The following is an 18,389-nucleotide window of genomic DNA, read 5'->3' as shown; positions in this document are numbered from 1 at the left end:
ATCTCCTGATTGATGTCTTTGTGGCGACTGCCCTTCGACAATCAGCACCCGCAATCTGTGTCTGTCAGGCCACCTGTCCGTCAGTGTGTGACGTCATCTCCTACCACTCATCGGTGGTTTCATCCCGTGGGCCTGAACGTCTCACTATCTCCGGGTGGATTTGGTCTCGCTTTCTACCGTGGCGTTCTCCACCTTTGGTCTGAAAGGGGAAAGCGTAGCGTTTGTGGTGGTGGAAAAGTAGAGGGGGGGGGGGGGGGGGGTTATGGACACTGGCTGACAAAAGACTGTATGCTTGCTTTGGCAGATCTAAACGGACAAAGGAAATCAATTAAAAAATGACTCTTATTATAAGTAAAGAGTGTAACTGCTCCCTAAATTTAGCAAATGAGGCTTGATGGAGTTTCTTTTCAGTGATGAAAGTTGTCACTGCGAGGCACAGCTAGAAACGGGAGGTCAACACAGTGAATTGAATGAATTTGAAGTTTGGGCGGAACAATTCTCTACGTGGATGCGCTGAGACGACCTTCAAGGGCATTTTCCTCATTTACACAGCAATTAAGCACTATCCTGTCTGTAAATGAAAAAAGAGGCAAAAATCCTCCGTGGATTTAATAACAAACTCATTACCAAGGCCCAACTCGGCAGAACTGCCTTTTAATTAGAGCAACACCTGATTAACGCCCAATTAACAGAGCCAGAGCCGCTTAATTCTCCCCCACTTTGGCAGGTCGAGAACATAAACATAAGCAGTCCAACATCCGAGTGCTTCCTCTCCCCCAGGGAACGTGTGACAGGAAAGTAAATAACGGCTTTGGAGGCCGTCTGCTGTCAGGTGGTCAAAACAAAGAGCCGGGGAATGTGTGCTGGAAATGCACATGCACGTGCACATGTACATGCACATGCACGTGCACATGTACGTGCACATGCACCTCCTGGTGGGCTGATGTAGGACGACTCGTCACTCATCACCAATCTCTGATGCAACCTTTTAACTTGTATTTAGCTGTGGGACCGTGTGCTGAGCACATGACCAGCACAGTCAAAGTAAGACTTGTGACAAGTGGTAATAAAGAGGAGCATTGATTGATGGACTGGTATGCCATAAAGAGACAGCTTTTGTGAATAATCTGAAACCACAATGCTTTATTTCCAATGTGCATTTCACAATAATGTCAACGTCCATATACATGGAAAAAAAAACGTACTTTTCTTTTGTTGAGGTCCATCAATAGTGTCACACACACACAATACGGCGCTGTTTTAACATTCAACCACTATATTACAGCAACCACTGAAATGTTTAGTCTTTTATCTTTTAAGTCACTTCGTACTGATGACAACCTGGACATTGAGCATCAGGTCTTTGGGATACTGGATGCTTCAGTCCAAAGTATTTCCAGGATTCAGACTTAATTCCTCTGGCAAAAACTCTGTTCACAGTTCATCTGTATTCACTCTGCTTGTACAGCACCGAGCTATGAAGCAGTGAATAATTGCTGGTTTCTCATTGAGTCTGTGGGCTCTTATGTGTTTTCCCCGGTCATGTCCTTGCTTATGCACTCGAACCGAGGCTCTTGTGAGCCATGTTTCTTTTGCTGTTACAAGGGTAATAGCCATTGCTGAAGGAGCGGTTTGGGGCCTTCTTTTGATGGGAAATCCGACACGACTCCATGGCCCTCTCCAAGTCCGGCAGGATGTCAGGCACAACAGCTTGCTCGGCTACAAAGACGATCATCTCCAGGACCAACAGCAGGACCCAACCTAAAGCTCCTAGCCAATAGGAGGAGCCCAGGCTGGAAAAGTCTTGACGGATTTCTTCCCGGTGCTGATAGGTAAAAAGAGACCAGCTGAGGAGGAAAAAGAATCCTGTAAATAGAGGAAACAGAATGAGTCAAATTAAGTATCATTGGGGGGGGGGGGGGGTCATTGGGGTCAAATGTCACGTGCCTTGAGCTTTATGGAAGAGTTTCTATGATAATGAACTGCAATTCCCTGCAGGGTACATCAATAAGGAGAACATGAAAGAAACCAAAAGAAAAAGAAGTATGAACTCCACAAAGCAGAGGGCTATTTGGAGGTTATTTAGAAATGGTTTTTACTATTGTGTACTACTATTAATTATTCATTTAAAAGAAAAGAAGAAAAAAAACATGGGTGTGTGGCTTAGGAAAAACAGATGGGTTTCAATGTAGTCTTTAAGCTTCCCATGATACAATTGTATTGTGACAATTGCATTCAATATGGACATGAAATGCAATTACAAAGTCACACGTTTTAACTGTGACCCTCTCGCTCACATCAATGCTGCAGAGAGCACGGCCAGAAAAGGATGCCGGCTTGCATCGTGCAAAATGCCACATTAGGTCATCCTGGTATTTTCAGTACGTGTTGTGACATATTGTTTCCCTAGCAGCGCAGTGGTGTTACCCGTGGAGCCCATGGTGAGCAACAGGAGCGTTGAGGGGTAGAGGGCTTGTCCTGCCATGAGGAGGGAGCGCGTGTTGGAGTAGGAGTGCACCGTCTCAGATCTCCAGCAGAGGGCGAACACCAGGCACAACACACCGGTGCTCACGGCCATGAGGAAGGACAGCACTCCGAAGACTCTGTCTGCTTCCAGCACTGGAAGACACGGTGGACAGTTCAAAACGCTGCCACAGGTGCACTTTAGGGCTTGTTTCGAGGTGACATTGAATTGCTTTCATTCTTACAGTGTGTTTGAACAACAGCAGTTTAACTTCATAGCACCACCTATGATAAGGTCTCTTATCTCATTTCTAAATGGCACCATCTGTGAGTACATGTACTGTTACAGACGGTTTGTGACTTGTTCATTTGTTTTTTTTTCTATGTTTACTGCTTATCAATGTGGTCATTATAGATAGTAGCTTTCAGACATTGCTGTATTTTTGTAAGCCATGCAAGAAAGACAATGTTTTCTTCAAGGATTCAAGGCATCACAGCGCCATCGGTCATTTTTGTGCTTAAGTGTTGCCTTTAGTGTGTTTTCACTTCTGATACGTCCTGCTGGACACTTATCCAAGTCTATACTTTCTAACTACAGTTTAATTACTTACTAGACTAATCCCTGCTTCCATGTCTAAAATATCATTAAAAAAAACGTTTTCCTAGTTTGATAATCGATTCACATCCACAGCGGCTTTCATCTGAGAGGCCGAGGACGCGTCCAATCTGAACTGTTGCATCGTTACACTGCCAGAGGAACACGACCGACAGCTCGTCCTTTAGTTAAACACGTCAACAAACACCGTGCATGTGACAGAGAGAAGCTGACCAACATTTCAAGACTTTTTTTTTTGTCCCCGGCCAAGTAGGAACGCGTCTGATAGGAATTCTCTTCTGTGGTACAGCGGCGAGCTCCAACTTGTCTGCTGAGGAGCTGCCTCGCAGCGCTGTGTTTTTACAGATGCTCCTCGTGGTGTCAAAGGATGATTCATGTGTGAAATAAAAGGCAGACTGAGGCTGATCTGCAGCAGAATCAGTGCCTCATCAACATTGCAAAGGCGTGTTTACATATTCTGCCCCTTTTCATACATTTTCAAACATGAAACCTAAACCGGAGTTACATTTTTAGACCGACGACAAATTTTTAAGATGAAAATGTGGCTTGTTGCTCACCGTTGAAGAAAATGCCATCTTTAGTGTTCGTCTGGTCACTTTTAGTGTTATTCCACTCTGTCCAGAGTCCCCTGTCCTTCAGCCAGAAGGGTGTCCAGACTGCGTAGCAGACACACAGGCAACCGGACAACCCCAGACAGGACTGAGAAAACCTGAAGCGACTGTTGGAGTCCCTCAGCTCCAGAAACGTCATAGTTCTGGATCACCAAGAGGAAAAAGTATTGAGTATTTAGATTGCATTGAAAGTCTGCATTGCAGTCCAGGCTGCAGGAGTAGTGACTGCCATGAGCCAGAGACATTTATGACAGCCATAAAGACCACGTCACACACACACCAACTCACAGCAGGGTCCAAGGAGTGCTGTTCTGCATTTATGATCATCCTAGACCTTTCATTACCATTCCGTTGCCAGGACTACAGCTTTGGTTTGAGCTTACCTTCTGTCAGCTACTGAATTAACCAACGTTACATCAGGAAATACAAAGGGGCTCATTTAGGAGGCTTGTTGAGTGAGTCTAGCAATGCTTCAATCCCTACATAAAGTGATGCAATGTGTTTTTCCTCTCTTTAAGACCTATTATCACCCTTGAGTACATCCTGCTCAAGATGACATGCGTGTACATGTTGTGTGTGAACGTTCACCTTTGTTTGTGTCTGAGATGAAAGGTGACACTGCTGACCTTCCTACTGCACTTTGTACTACTCAGTTAGGTGAAGAGTTTTCGGATGTTAGTCAAAGGAGCCTCATCATCCCTAAACCGTCAGCGTAGCTCCGGACTCAAATGTGTTTTATCAGTGGCTGGCCAAAGCCTTTCCTCAACGGTGAAAAGTCTTTAAACCAACCTACCTTAAGTACATCAAATTTCAGAAAGTGAAATTCTAATTAAAATAGTGTCTTACCTTTGTTGTTGTAGAGAAAATAACAGGAGCAAAGCTCTTAGTTTAGTCCACACGACGTTTATGACACTACGTGTACTGCTGTACAAACACTTTCCACAGCCTACTGGTACCGATCGAGACCACGAGCCCTCACTTGCAAACCAAACCCTTCAGTGTTACTCCGCCTCCGCTGCCATGGAAACTCCCCCAGGCAGCGGCTAAATTTCCCCGTGAATTCTCCACTGCGACCCACGACTCACTTTCTACACTGTACGTGCACTGTAGAAAGTGAAAGCGACATTCAATGTTTGAGGAAGCAGATGTTTGTGTAGAAACTATCCAACAGTAGTGAATATAATAACTGAACTGTGAAGGGAAGTCATGGGGTTTTTAGGGGAGCCTTTGATTCTTAGAAAACACACAGACATTTGTTAGTGTGAAATGAGCGGTGGTGTCAGCAGGCCATTACGCGTGACCAGACATGGAAGGAAATCCCACTCTCTGGTTGCCTCAGCAGGTGGCGGAGCCATGATGATGATGATGATGATGATGGCGTCGTCACCCTCGGATATCCCCCCTCTGCGTCACACCACCAACGGAACAGCGCCCACAGCCCACCCAGACACCAACACTGACGCTACAACACTGATTTCATGAAAAATAAGACTGTAATATATAGATATTAAAATATTTTGTAATGGCCAATTCAGATGTACTCTAGAAGAAAAGATGATAGTCAAATAAAGAATAATATTTATTCACAGATCATTACACGATGACAGAAAGTACAATACCTTCTGATAAAATAAAGTGCATCTAAACAAATAATAGAGTGCATGTATTTTTAAGGTAACAATTAAAAAGGATACAGCCCAACTGATTTTGATTGATTTAAATTTGGCATTCACATAGCATGCAGTAAATAAACATACATTTTAGCAAGCTGGATTACATTTTAGCAAGATGGATTACAAAATAAACAAAGCCGTGTCCCTTTGCGGATGGAGAATAAGGCCTTGAGATGCAGGTAGAGAAGCACTTTGTCGTTTCCTTCCACACTGGCCTCCTTTTTACGCTGCTCTTAGGTAATGTTTTATACTCTCTAAAAATCTGCCAAACTTTGACTGTGCGTCTTTGGGTTTGCTTCAAGCTTCGCCCGTAAAAGCAGGGACAAAAAAAAGACGCTATAGGGGCCGACTCTTGAAATTTGGCAGCTGCATTGGTGCCAGTTTTATCCTAAGCTTACTTCCCGGCTCTTTGGAGCAGGGCCTTGAACACATCGAGAATCTCTGGGTCCTCCCCAGCAGACAGCTCCGGAGTGTTTTTCTCCAGCCAATCGGAGGCATTGATCTGGTGGCTGAGCGTGCCGATCAGAGAGGCCAGGCTCTCTGCCGGCTTGGATGCTTGGCAGTCCAGCAACACAAACTCGTCAGCGGCCAGCGAGCCGGTGTCAGGGACAGGGCTGTCCTTCTCCTTCTCTTGGTCTGATGACTTGCTCTGAGGTGATGATGTTGAATTGACAACCGCAGCATTGTCTGAATCGGCACTGTCCTCTTTCACAGATCTGCTGCCGTTCTCAGCGGCTTCTTTGACGGGCGAATAAGGGCTGCCGCTTTCCTCTTCCATTTCTCGCAAGGCCTTCCTAATTCGCTTCAAGCCTGAAAAAACACAGAACATTAACAGTGTGAAGTCAGCAACTATATCATTAAAAGCAGAACCAAAAATAACAGAAACGTTGTTCAAGACAAGAATATGAGAATCAGAATTGGCTTTATTGAATCAGAGTGAATAAGATGCAACGACTGTCCAGATCGACTGACCGAGCTGAAGGTGGTGCTGTTGGTCCGCGAAGACGATACGGAACCAGCCGGGCGTGGGGCAGAAGAAGGCCTGACCGCAACTCAACACCACCTTGTGTCTGAGGAAACGCCTCCACAGGGCCAACTCCTCCTCAAACGTGGACTCTCTGAGGTACTACCAAAGCAAAGGGACACATCAAGCCCTCTGAAAGGAACGCGCAAGGCTTTCCAGAAACATCCGCGTGGGGTAATTGTGCGTTTGATTTAGTGCAGTAAAAACAAACATGCATCAGCCCCAACATCGTAGAGGGACTTTGATTTTGTTACCTCGCGGAAGTCGGCCCAGACAAACAGTGAAGCAGCTCTGTGCAGGTAGGGGATTCTCATACTCAGCAGCTCTCCAGTCAGGTAAGTGTGAGCAGCTTTCAGTCTGCATCGGTTCTTGGGCAAAAACTCGTCGCTGATCCACTCTGGAACACAAGCGTTACGTGACAGTACGTGTGTGGATAACATTTGCTTTTTGCAGCAGAACCATGCCATTCAAAGAAGCAGCTGAAATGATTCCAGTTCAGTTATTAAAAATCCCCAAAAGAAACCTGGCTGCCATGTGTAAGGACAGTGGACTATTTCCTCATATCATTGTTTTTTGGCGAAGCTTGGATCCATACCTCTGTCCTGGAGCAGTTGTGCCACCTGGTGCTGGGTTGTACCAGAGATACCGTGGAAAGCGCCCAGCTTGGCCATAGCCTCCACAAGGTCTGTGTTCTCAGTATACAGAGTGCCTAGTCTGGTTCCAGCCATTGCAAAGTCCTAGAAACGCCAGGACGAAGAAAAACAAAATACATACATACATGAAATGTCCCGTCTGTGTTTAAACCATCCTAAGCATGTGTGAGCGGTGAGATGCTTGGAAGAGCCCAAAAAGCAACTTGGGGAACAACGGGACATTTGCCCAGGACAATCTACAGATACAGCAGACACTGTGCAGAACAGTCCGTACCTTGCTCAGACCCCACATGACGTGTGTCCTCTGTGCGTCGGGCAAACTGAAAGAGGAGCACGTTGTTAGCCGTCAAGACGCTAACTTTGGCCACGTTGCTTATGATTAACGCTGTGATAGAGTCGCCGTTACCTGTCTATCCGGAGGACACTGTGAAAGGCAACAGGTTCTTCAAAGACCGTCAGCATGTAAATTTCATCAATGATGGAGTGGAGCTCATTTCTAAAGTAGGAGATAAGGAGAATTTAAGTAAATATACAGTGCAGCAATAATAATAAACCTTATTTTTGTGTTGTTAATCATTGTTTTAAGAGTAAGAAAATGCCACAGAAATGTAAAGGTCCCCTTAAGCATCCCGTGTCAGGGTAAAAGCACTGTGGTTTACGGTTACAGCAGCTTAGTGCCTGCAAGCAGGAGGGAATTAATCTGGCAAGATGATTTAGAAAACATGATGCAGGAGGCTCCTTGGCACATAGCTGCACTTCCCAATATGCTGATGGTTAAGAGAGGTGATAAAACTCCATCAAGGCCGCTTGATATTCCGTGCACGCCGGCACAGCTCTCGGGCCGTAAAAATGAAACAGTTCCCGGAAGACCTGTGCGCGGCGGTGCTCTGGCACCAGAATTACAGCGTTGGGCCACAGCAGGAGATAGTAGTGGGAAAAGCATACCTTTTGGCAAACTCCAAGAAGGCAATCATCTCTTCGGGAGTGTAGATCTCAGCCAGAGGGTTGTGGGGGTTCATCAGTATAACCGCTCGGATAGTCAACCCCTAAAAAGACATGGCCAGGTTCTAAATGAATATGAACGATGAAGCTGTAAAACCATCACTCAGAATAATGTTAAAGAGCTTTTTTTTTAACTGAGAGCTCCTTCGAAGCATTTTTGGAATGGTTTAGTCCATCTTAAATAATCAATTAAAAAGGTAAGTATTTCAGAATGAACACATTTAGGGATTACCTTTTGTTTAGCCCTTTCGAGTCCTTCCTCGAGTTTGCTCACAGTAAGGTGGAAGGGCTGCCCGCCTTTCCCGTCGGCCTGAAAAAAACCCCACCAAGACCACAACATTCAAATTGGGCAACAGACAATACACCTGACCACATGATGCATCATCCAAAGAAAGTGAAAGAAGCCAAATGTGAGATGAACTGAGTGTCTATGATCAGTACACAAAGAGCTAACATTTTAAACGAGCACTGCAAAGACGTTCATGCTCTGTAGTCCTACCTCACAGTTAAGAGGAACATGGAAGAGATTGACATCACTGTACAAATGTAGATCCTCAGTGATGACGCCGTAGAAAGGAGTGGGAATGAGAATGGCATCTACAACACGAAACACACAATGAGCACTGAAGAGCAAACGCACACATCAACACCTTGTCTGAATTTACCAGGCATTTTTGTAGAAACACAATGATCCACGTTGACAGTAGTAGGAAAACATAGGCTACCTTCATCAGCCTCATCATTTTCAAAGCACTTGTGGAGCAAAACAATATATTTTACGGCTCTAAAATAAAGCCGTGCTTGCCATGGCACTAAGGAACAATAAATTGATGTACCTGTCCAATAAATGCATTATTGTGTTTATGTGTTTTGTTAAATGATTATGCAATAACTTCCCCATCATTCATGTTTCACACAATAATCATTTATTAACAAAAGAGTATTAATATGGATTTGTTGCATGTCAGAGCAATCTGTGCCTACCTTTAGGGTCACAAATTACTGCAGCAATACATGAGAAGAGGGAACTGCAGCCATTCATCACCACAACCTGAACAAACCAAAACACACACAAACCCACTGTGTTATGAGAGACCCGATTAAAGCACAGATGGAGGCCTGAAAAACAGACTACAAATTCATCCAGCAGTTATATTACATCTGTGAATAAAAAAAATAATGTGAGTTCAGTTACAGCATTTAGTCTTTGTAGACATTAAAGAAGTAATCAGATAAACTCATTAAATCCATTGCCTTCATTCCTGACAAAAAGTAGGTGCTATCACAGTGTCTCCTGTAGCAGCGGCATAAGATATTCATCAAATATTACTTATTTCACAACTTGCTGGAAATATGTGCCGCCATGGGAAGGAACCCTGATCCTGATGGAATACCTCTACACAAACATAACAAAGAAATATGCATGTAGGTGTATTCAGGTGACACTAATAGTCTACCAGCTGTACAGCATGATGATCTTAAAGTAGTATTATGCTAAATGATATATATTTCCCTCCAACGGGTAAAAAGGTAAACACTGTCGTCTTACAGAATGTAATGGCTTAGCAGTTAGTGAATTCAATTGACGGAGGCAGCTGTCAAAGCAACGCTCTTCACTCACGTTATCGGCTTTCAGTGGTTTTGGAGAACAGCAGTAGTGAGTCAGGAACTTTGCAACCTCCTCTCTCAGACTGAAAAAGAGCAAAGGCAATAAAACGGCTTTAGTTTCACATGTAGAGATAAAATGTAACTGTAAAGGCCACTCTTTATTGTCTTACAACGTGTGTCCCCGCCAGTCGGAATACTGCAGCAAGGCTGAGCCAATGTGGAGCATGTCCGGCTTGGTGAGCTGTAGCAAAGAAGAAGAAGAAGAAGAAGAAGCACATTTTGTTGTAGAATTTGTGAATGCAGACAGAAAGCATTGAGATGAGCGGCCTTAGAATGCAGCTCATACCCGTTTATAGAGAAGATCATAGCAGAGCTTGTTCTCACTGGTACCCATGTTGATTATACCCTGCGGGTGAGGTAAACATATGTCAAACTTCATTATGATTTCACTTCTAGCCACATCAGATCGTATCCGCGACACAGACTCACGTGGGGGTTCTCCGTGGTGTGGTATTTGTCCATTGCATACTGGGCAAAGCTCTCCTGGAGAATGCCGTGGGTCTGCCGGATGCTGTTGCCGCGGTCGGACAGGTACACGCTGTGGCCGACGGGCGACGTGGCTCTCGGAGTTGCCAAAACGTGCGGGGACACTTCGCAGGCCTTCACGGGTGTAGGCGCGGTTGGCTTCTGACGGGGACCCGCCCGTGTGGCGAGAGCCTCCGAGGGGGGCTGAGGCAGCGACGACGTGACAGAGGGGGGGGCGGCGGCGGCGGCGGCGGCTCTGGTCACCGGCGGGGGGGCCGGCGGGTGAGCCGGGGACGAGAGGGACGGCTCGGTCGGCGTCGCCGCCGCGGCGCCCTGCTTCACGGCGGCCAGTGCCCGCGTGAGCATGCTGAACAGGCGCAGTTCGTGCTGGCGCTCCTCCTCCGCCCTCTTCTCCTCCCGCTGTTCCCTGCGCTCCTCGGCCTGCAGCTCCCTCTCCAGCCGCGCCTCCTCCAGGGAGAGGAGGCGCTCCTCCGCCGACTGCTGCCACTTCAGGAAGCTGGCCATGGCTCTGTCCAGGCTCTTTTGACTGCCGCACCTGGCGGCCCCGTGGCCCCGAGGGGTTTTGCCACCCAGGCGTCGCTTCCTCTGTCTAACAGACGTCGGGGGACCAGTAGCCTGCTTACTCGGCGGCGCGGGGACGGCGTCTGCGGCAGATCCACCAATGTTCAGGTCACTGAAACCTAAGGGCAGGAGATGAAACAGACTTTCGCGTACACAGCACTTTCTATACGGCGTGGTGATTGTTTTGATAACGATATTGATCACCTGAAGGTGAGATTCTCGCATTTGTCGAGACGTCTCCTCGACCCAGAGAGTCCTCGGGCCCCAGGAGAGACTGCCCGTCAGTCTCCTGGTCATCTCCAGATCCGTAGTACATCTCGGGGGGAGGGTCGTCACTATTCAGCATGCTTTCCTCAACATCTTCACACTTAATGGCCAGTGGATCCCCAGCTTCCGGAGGCTGACCAAACAGGAACCCACCTGAGGAGGTGGGGCCAAAGGCGCCTGCTGGAGGTCCTTGCAGGTATGCCACAGGCCCACCCTGGCTCTGAAACACCTGTTGGGCTATGACAGCTCCACCCATGGAGGAGTAGGTGACAGCGGGTCGGTTGGCCAGCACCCGGTCCATCACATCGTAGAACTTCCACGACCTCATCTTGTGGTTGTCCTTAATGCGGCGGTACTCCAGCTTCATCTTTTTGATCTTCTCCCGGCACTGGTCCCCGGTGCGGTAGATGCCCTTCTCCCGCAAAATGTGGGCTATGCGGTCAAATACACGCTGGTTGCGCAATGAGCTCTCCAACTCCATCTGGACCGACTCGTCGGACCACAGCTGGAGCAGCTCCACTATCTCCGGGTCGGTCCAGTTGCTTCCCCGCTCATGCCTCCTGCCGCGGAAGTCCATCCTCTTAAGTCACAGGACGCTTTCTGCCAGACAAAGACGAGAGAAGGATAGTGGGAAGAAACATTAGGGGTCACCGCTGCCTCGGAGTACCCGCACACGACGTCGCTTACGCCGGTGCACGTACCCCCAGTGTAGTTACACTGGTGCATTTAAACAACGAACGCGCGATATTTACCCGCTCGTGATCCGGTTAGTACAGAGTGCAGCTCTATCGGGAGCAGGTTGTGTTGGGGCTGTCACTCTTACGTGACCCTCACGTGGGTTCATTCATGTCACGGTGGGTCAGCCCGGTTTCTACCGGCTCGAAATGCTAACGCTGTTTCCAGCCGGTAGGCTACTAAGGTATTTACTTCATATTTTTTGGGAGCGAATTGGTCATAACTTAGCTAGACTATACGGCCGCGTCCAAAACATCTACATCCGGGTTGACGGCACATGCGTGCTGTCCTTATTCCGGGATAACTTTGGTCCGCGCTAAAGGGTAGCTATTTGCTGGGGTAGCTGGGGTTCACTTATATACCAGGCTATATAACGTCTAGATGACACAACCATACGAGCCAGACCGGGTTACTTTGTGTTACGGCACCATCTAGCGTACGGTGGGCTTTTTCCACTCATGCATGTAAGATCAGTAGATATCCACAAGATGGCGGTCACACACAGAGTGACAAGCCATGGTACAAGACCGGCTGACTTGACAGCGGGGGTGTGTGTGTTTTGTTCACAAGCGCAGCCCAGTAATCCGGTAAAACGATAAAATAACAAAGATGGCGTTTGCAACCACTCAAAAACAATTACTCTTTTTACTACTACTTTTTACTACTACTTTCTTTTTAATGTCGTAACATTACCAAATTATCTATCTACACTCTGTAGGTACAAATAGTTGTTACGCTTATACTTTTTACGGTTGTACATCATAGATGGTTAATTTAGTATTATGCCATATTAATCAATAAGCTTATCAATACTTATGAAGTTGTGACTGATAATGACGAATATAGGGTGGGTAAAGGTGACCTCAGGCAAATGCATTCCTGTTTTGGTCTGCATTGAAACAATCACCCGTCCCATTTGGCGACCACGGTGTGCAAATCAAGCACTAGTGGCCCGTTATGTGACGTATTTCCTGGAGAAAATGGCTTGTGGCAGTTTGTTGTCATCTCCATACAGTGCTGAGCCGTTATATAGTATTGGCACGTAGCCCCATCATTCTCCATTTTTATTTCTCCCAACCGTGTATTTATTTTGTCAGTGAATTCACATCGGCATGACGTTAACCGTAGCAAGCAAACAAAACAAATCACGTGAAACAACTGACCAAAGCCCACTAAGAAGAAAGCAACGGGCAACGTATGACCCAAGTGATGATAGTGGCAAGTTGGTGGAGGGAAACAAGCCAGAGCCGGATCGTTAGTTGGGGGGTTTTAACGGGACCACCTGGAGGAAAGGATGGGCGTGATCGCGTCACGGCTCGTTCCTGTGGAGCCACTAGCTAAGTAGGAGACGTACCGCCTTGGGGTTAGATGGGAAGTCAAACCCTCGGGAGAAAGGAGAGTCTCCGCCCGCGGGAAGAGGAGGAAGACAGTGAGGAGGCAGGACGTCTCGCGTGGCATCCTAGTTTCACGAGTTAGCGAGATGTGTTGAGAGCAGGCAGGAGGGGGTAGAGGGGGGGCTGTGGAGGAGTGGGTGGGAACAATGGGAGTATTCGCGGAAAGCATGAAGGCTCTTTTTGCATAAAGTCTGTGCCAGCGCAGACGAACAGCTTTTTTTTCCCACCAGTGCTCCCAGTCAGTGGCTCGCTTCCATACAGGTGGACCTTTTGTTTCGTGACGGGACCGAGGCATGACGTGACCGGGATCGTCCGCAGCGCTCCCTCGCTGAAGTTTATTGTGGGTGAGGTGACGGCATGGTTGGTTCTAACTCTTGTTTGTATTTGCTGTGCAGTTTTCTGCAGCGTGTCTCGTGTGATTCTGCTGATTCAGGTGGTCTTTTTTCTTTCTTCACCTCTCTCCGTCTCCCTCTCTCTTTTCTTCTCACGCATGTTCAATTACTTACAAACCAGATATGGTTCAAACTACCGGCACTATTTTATCCTCCTCCTGGCACCATATATCTGTGTCTATTTTAAAAAGCAGCCGCTCAGTTTGAACAAACAAACTGAAAAACTCCCATCTTTTGCAATGTAACTCATCCTATGCTGTCCTGTGATTATAATTGTTATTAACGTTTTTTTTTTATTTATTCTTACCTCAAGTGCAACTCCCAGTGGGATCTCAACAAGGCAGTAGGTCAAGGTCACTAGCCATTGATGTAAAAAGCAGGGCTCTAAGCTCTCCTCCTCAAATGGACACCTGGTCAAATTAAAGATCACCCAATAAGACTAAAATGTTATAATATGTTATTTTTTTTTGTGCCTACGTCGTGTCCAAGTCAGTTAAGGGATCCAAGCTATTTTAAAGGAATGCTCCTATGTTTAAGCTGCTGGAGGAAGGGGGACTTTATGATGCACACACCTCTCTTGCGCTTGATTCCTGAGCAATCCTCCAAACCACATGATAGCAAACTCTTAGGTGCACTCATTTCTATCACAAACACATAAAGCAGGAACGCAGTAGATAGAAGAAAGACCCCCGTGTATGACTCTATACAGTAGGGCGCAGTGTTGTGGATGAGCGGATGTTTGACACAAGGAACAATGCCAAGGTTCTGATGGCTGGATCTCTCTCTCTCTCTCTCTCTGTGGGACGCCACTTACAGAAATGATTCTTTCTGCTGGACACATTGCTGCTGCCCCAGACAACATCCTCTATCAGGCTTTTCCATCTCAATCTCTCTGGGCAGTGGGAGGAAAGATGGCTCAGGCGCTGAGCGGCGTTCGCTTCCGAGCGTGCCTCCTGTCGAGCAGCTCGCCGTTCACTTTCAACTGAGTAGCGCCATCCCGATGGAGCGCAACATGCCTGAACAATACCTCTGGCCTGCCAATTGCAATCTGACCCGGAGCAATTTTCCCTCTCGGGGGCGAGGAAAGTTTGGCTTTCAGCCGGGTCCTTCACAAATGCTGCAGTTCTCTCCTGTGCCTTTTTTTTTTTTTTTTTTTTCCTTTCTCTCCGGTGAGAATGGAGCCCAGAGCACATGGCGGGTGATGCTTCGGCTGGTGGGCAGTCTGAAATAGAGCCGGAGTGCTGCGTGTGGTTTGTCACCTCGAGTGGCTGTCAGTGCCGATGGAGAACACCCTCTCACCTCCATCAAGTGATGTGTTCTTCTGTCACATGATTTATATTGGGCCTCTCGGGTGAGATAACAGTGTCGAGGGAGTCAACTCAATGCATATGCTGCACATTTGGGCTTTCATACCTGTTCATATAAGCCGGGGGCTGATTCTGATCTCCACCAAACGCTTCCTCTGGTGGCAGTTAGGGCTCAAGTGTTTCCCTTGTCATGCAGATTTTTCTCAATTCTCTTGACTCCCCTTTTCTTTTTGAACCGGCGCTCTAAAGAGTTTGATCTGGAGCCGGGGTATAATTCTACAATGTAATCTAATAATTCCATGCCGTGATATTGATGATATGCTGGCGTTATCGGTTTAACTGTCGCGCAACATAAATAATCAGGATTGGCCAATACTAAAGTGTGTGTGTGTGTGTGTGTGTGGCCGTATCATTTGGCCATAACACAGGCTGAAAGATCAGCAAATATATTAACAACAAAATAAGCAACATATTGATGCACTTAAAATTCCCCCCAGACTTTGCTAGATTTATGCACACTCAATATGCATTACATTACATGTCATTTAGCGGACAAAAGCGACTTACACTATAACCCGTGCATTACATTTTGCCTGGGGAGCAATTAGGGTGTTGGGTGTATTGCTCGGGGACACTTCAACATGGCACCAGGCTTGCGGTGCCCAGCACACCACGCCACTCCATGCGCCACCATCGACCCATATGCAGCTTAAAATATGTTAAAAGCTGTTGTTCCTCTCAGCTGCAACTCCAGCAGGGTAAAGCACGGCTGGATATTCTGTTGCCCACAGGCTCAAATGGTTGTACCGAGACAAAAAAAGGACGCTGTGCTGATGCGTTGCAGATCCATCACCCCCTCGAACTCACGGGACCAGAATGCCTCTGGTTGTTTTTGTTGTTGAACACAACCCAACGAGATGATTCATTGTCTTTTAATGGAATCCTATTGTGACAAAATCCTATTTTCAGATGATGTAAATCACAGTTGTTGTTGTTGTCTAAATAGATAACAGGCTTACTAACTAGAATGACTCAGATTTATTAAGTTCTTAGTTAGGTGAGAAAATAAAAAAATAGCTTTTTTATCAGTCAAGAATGTAAATGTTCATAGGAGTTTTTTTTATAGGTGCAATGTCCTTTTAAAATGTTTAGATGTGGCTGTTGTGTTCAATAATAGAGAAAGCGTTTCTCATAACACCAGAATCTTCAATCCGATATTCCTCACCATCCTTAATGTTGTGCGATACTGAACTTAACACAGAAGGTGCTGAATTAATGATTCAGCGCTGTGGTATTATTTTAACAGGTCACCTATCCACCCCAGCAGCTCCAGTGACTCGAGTGTAACGCTTCCTCATTATGACATTATGCAACTCCTTTGCTTTTTCTGTTATAGATTTGATGCACATGGGGGGCTTGAAGGTGGAAGTTTGATCTCCGTTTGATGTGTATTGTAGGAGTCTGGCGGCCTCTGTTTAACTCGTCTCCGCGCTGCGTTTTGATCGGAGGTGTTTATGGGCGTTGGGTTATTATGTGCTCGTTATTTTCTGCAATGATGTGCCGCTCCCCTCCCCCCCCCCCCCCATCTATTCCACCCTGTCGCTGACAGCGGACCCCCTGTTTTCGTGACTCCAGCATCGCGGCTAATGAGCTCAGAAGAATTGCACCACAGGAAGAGTGACAGCCCCCCGCCCATGCCGCTGCTCTCCAATCCACGCCCACTCCTAAATGAATAGACACAGACGTGTCCAGAACCAGAAAGCTCCTTCTTCTTCTCTAAATATTTTGGATAGAACCAATTGTTAAAGCGCAGCTTAACGCTGGTTAAAACCGAATTTAAGGCAAAACGACGCCTTACCTGCAAACCAATTACCTCGCTACTTTTATAATTGCCCACTGCCAAGGCTATAAGTATCTTCACATCTTCATATCATTGGAGTCGGTAGGTTTTCTTTCACAAGTCCACAAGAACGAGGCCATCCATTTAACTGGAGCCATATTAATGGTGTAAAATCAATATGAATGTCACTCCCTAAAAGGCGTTTCTTTTACATGAGAGTAAACAAGGTTTTTTTTTAAACCTCAGCCCTTTTTGTATGTCCGTGGGTAACACGGCATGGAATCCCTATGTTCCCCACTGTGACGGGACTGTCTGTGCTGCCACGCGTTGTAACGGATGTTATGTGCCGTCTTTATTTCCACTACAGTGGGGTCAGCAGGTAAAGAGACCCGGGTACTAGCCCTGAGGCCACCTCCTGCAAAATAATCACATCATTGCGATGCACTGTGAGGAAAAAAACCCTTTTTCTTTCTCCTTCAGTGCCTGTGAGGAGTCCAAGCACAGTCAGTGGAACAGACCGTTCCACTGACTGTGGAAGATGGGCTCCCGTTGTTTTTCAAAAAATCCATTAACAAGACTGACCGTCTAAAGCTCCATGACATCCCCCTAAAGCCCACAGTGGTCATCAAATTCCACATCTAGAAACAGTCTGACAGAAGGAACGCTGCATTTTTTGTTGCTGCCTTCACGGACTTGAAGTGTTGATTTGTTTGGTAGAGAAAAGACCACATTGTCCATGGACTCAACCTGGTTCATTGCCTCGGGAGCACAAATTACAGCGCAAAAATATTAAACATGAAAAAAAAAATGTAGTTAGCACATGAGTGGCTTAAAGTCCTTGTACTGGAGGATGATGTTTAATATTTGTATTACTGGACAATGACAACCAAACATAAAGCAGGGAAAATAAACGGTATGAAAGTATATTGAGAGTTAAGACACAAGTGCTGACACTCGTTTAAATCATATGCTTGATGATTTACTGAGGAAGTTTTTTTGGCTGAGCACATAGTAGTTATTTACTTGCTGTATAGAGAAAGTATTTATAAATGATATACATTTTTGTAAGTGTGTCTATCGTGAGCACAACAAGAGTTTAGATGAGCGCAGCTCTATTGAGTGCTCAAAATAAAGGGATTATCCTTTTTAGGGAGCATGGATGTGATCAGTCATTTGGATGGAATCTTTAAACCCAACACAACACACTTACTGTTCCTTAATTCAAAAGGCTTAGACTGAACGCTCAAGATAGCTCCTGTTTCTTTTCACATGAGTGTAGCAGGGATTGACTCACTGACAGGCAAGCGGACCGGCATCTCCACCTGCGTCACCTCACTCCTCTCCGTTCTCCTCCCGGCTTGGGCCCACTCGCTTCGCCGCCGTGACACCTTTCCTCTCACTCCGCTTCCGTTAACTTACCACAAAGCTCTTCCTCTTTAACGTGCCACTTACTGGCTCTGTTCCCACAACTTAAAGAGCTGCCAAGCCAAAAAGCCTGCGGAATACCCCAACCTGAAGAACATGCTTCCTTTCAGTGCTCAAAGGATGGTTCCTTTTATCTCGCTTGATACTTTACTATTCAATTAAAATATGCACGACAGTGGTTTGCTATAATGAATTAATGGTGGATGTGAAATGTAGGAATATCCCAAATGAAAGAACAGTGTCTAAGTGAGCGTATAAATGTCCTGTTAAAG

At 46.3% G+C, this 18,389-nt stretch overlaps 3 protein-coding genes across 6 annotated transcripts in view; 1 reads left to right on the top strand and 2 right to left on the bottom strand.

The window, feature by feature from the left end:
* Positions 1 to 1,165: 1,165 nt before the first annotated feature.
* Positions 1,166 to 4,765, bottom strand: si:ch211-256a21.4 (uncharacterized). Of its 2 annotated transcripts, XM_037450613.2 has the most exons (4): positions 4,537 to 4,765; positions 3,637 to 3,833; positions 2,428 to 2,619; positions 1,166 to 1,866 (listed from the first exon to the last, which is right to left on the bottom strand). In XM_037450613.2, the coding sequence occupies exons 2-4, from the start codon at positions 3,827 to 3,829 to the stop codon at positions 1,553 to 1,555; spliced, it is 699 nt and encodes a 232-aa protein (XP_037306510.2). In that variant the 5' UTR covers positions 3,830 to 3,833; positions 4,537 to 4,765; the 3' UTR covers positions 1,166 to 1,552. The 2 variants fall into 2 exon arrangements, with proteins under 2 accessions (XP_037306510.2, XP_037306511.2); XM_037450614.2 differs by lacking the exon at positions 4,537 to 4,765 and having other exon boundaries at positions 3,637 to 3,918.
* Positions 4,766 to 5,255: 490 nt separating this feature from the next.
* On the bottom strand, positions 5,256 to 13,199 carry accs (1-aminocyclopropane-1-carboxylate synthase homolog (Arabidopsis)(non-functional)). Of its 2 annotated transcripts, none has more exons than XM_062563204.1 (16): positions 13,114 to 13,199; positions 10,962 to 11,624; positions 10,140 to 10,876; positions 9,997 to 10,056; positions 9,821 to 9,891; positions 9,664 to 9,733; positions 9,027 to 9,093; positions 8,542 to 8,639; positions 8,275 to 8,352; positions 7,986 to 8,086; positions 7,447 to 7,536; positions 7,315 to 7,360; positions 6,983 to 7,124; positions 6,642 to 6,784; positions 6,336 to 6,489; positions 5,256 to 6,173 (listed from the first exon to the last, which is right to left on the bottom strand). In XM_062563204.1, the coding sequence occupies exons 2-16, from the start codon at positions 11,599 to 11,601 to the stop codon at positions 5,758 to 5,760; spliced, it is 2,913 nt and encodes a 970-aa protein (XP_062419188.1). In that variant the 5' UTR covers positions 11,602 to 11,624; positions 13,114 to 13,199; the 3' UTR covers positions 5,256 to 5,757. The 2 variants fall into 2 exon arrangements, with proteins under 2 accessions (XP_062419188.1, XP_037306507.2); XM_037450610.2 differs by lacking the exon at positions 13,114 to 13,199 and adding an exon at positions 11,777 to 12,255 and having other exon boundaries at positions 5,257 to 6,173.
* Positions 13,200 to 13,301: 102 nt separating this feature from the next.
* Positions 13,302 to 18,389, top strand: part of furinb (furin (paired basic amino acid cleaving enzyme) b) — a 51,916-nt gene continuing 46,828 nt past the window's right edge. Inside the window, exon 1 of one of the 2 annotated variants that reach the window (XM_037450612.2) lies at positions 13,302 to 13,493. The gene's annotated coding sequence lies outside the window, so the exon portion shown is untranslated. Of the gene's footprint in view, positions 13,498 to 18,389 lie in introns of both variants that reach the window. The other variant, XM_037450611.2, reaches the window with a different exon arrangement.

The sequence above is a fragment of the Pungitius pungitius genome, chromosome 6, assembly GCF_949316345.1.
Source record: "Pungitius pungitius chromosome 6, fPunPun2.1, whole genome shotgun sequence".
Taxonomy (NCBI): Eukaryota; Metazoa; Chordata; class Actinopteri; order Perciformes; family Gasterosteidae; genus Pungitius; species Pungitius pungitius.
Note: the sequence above shows the minus strand (reverse complement) of the source record. Positions and strands in the feature narration are given on the sequence as shown.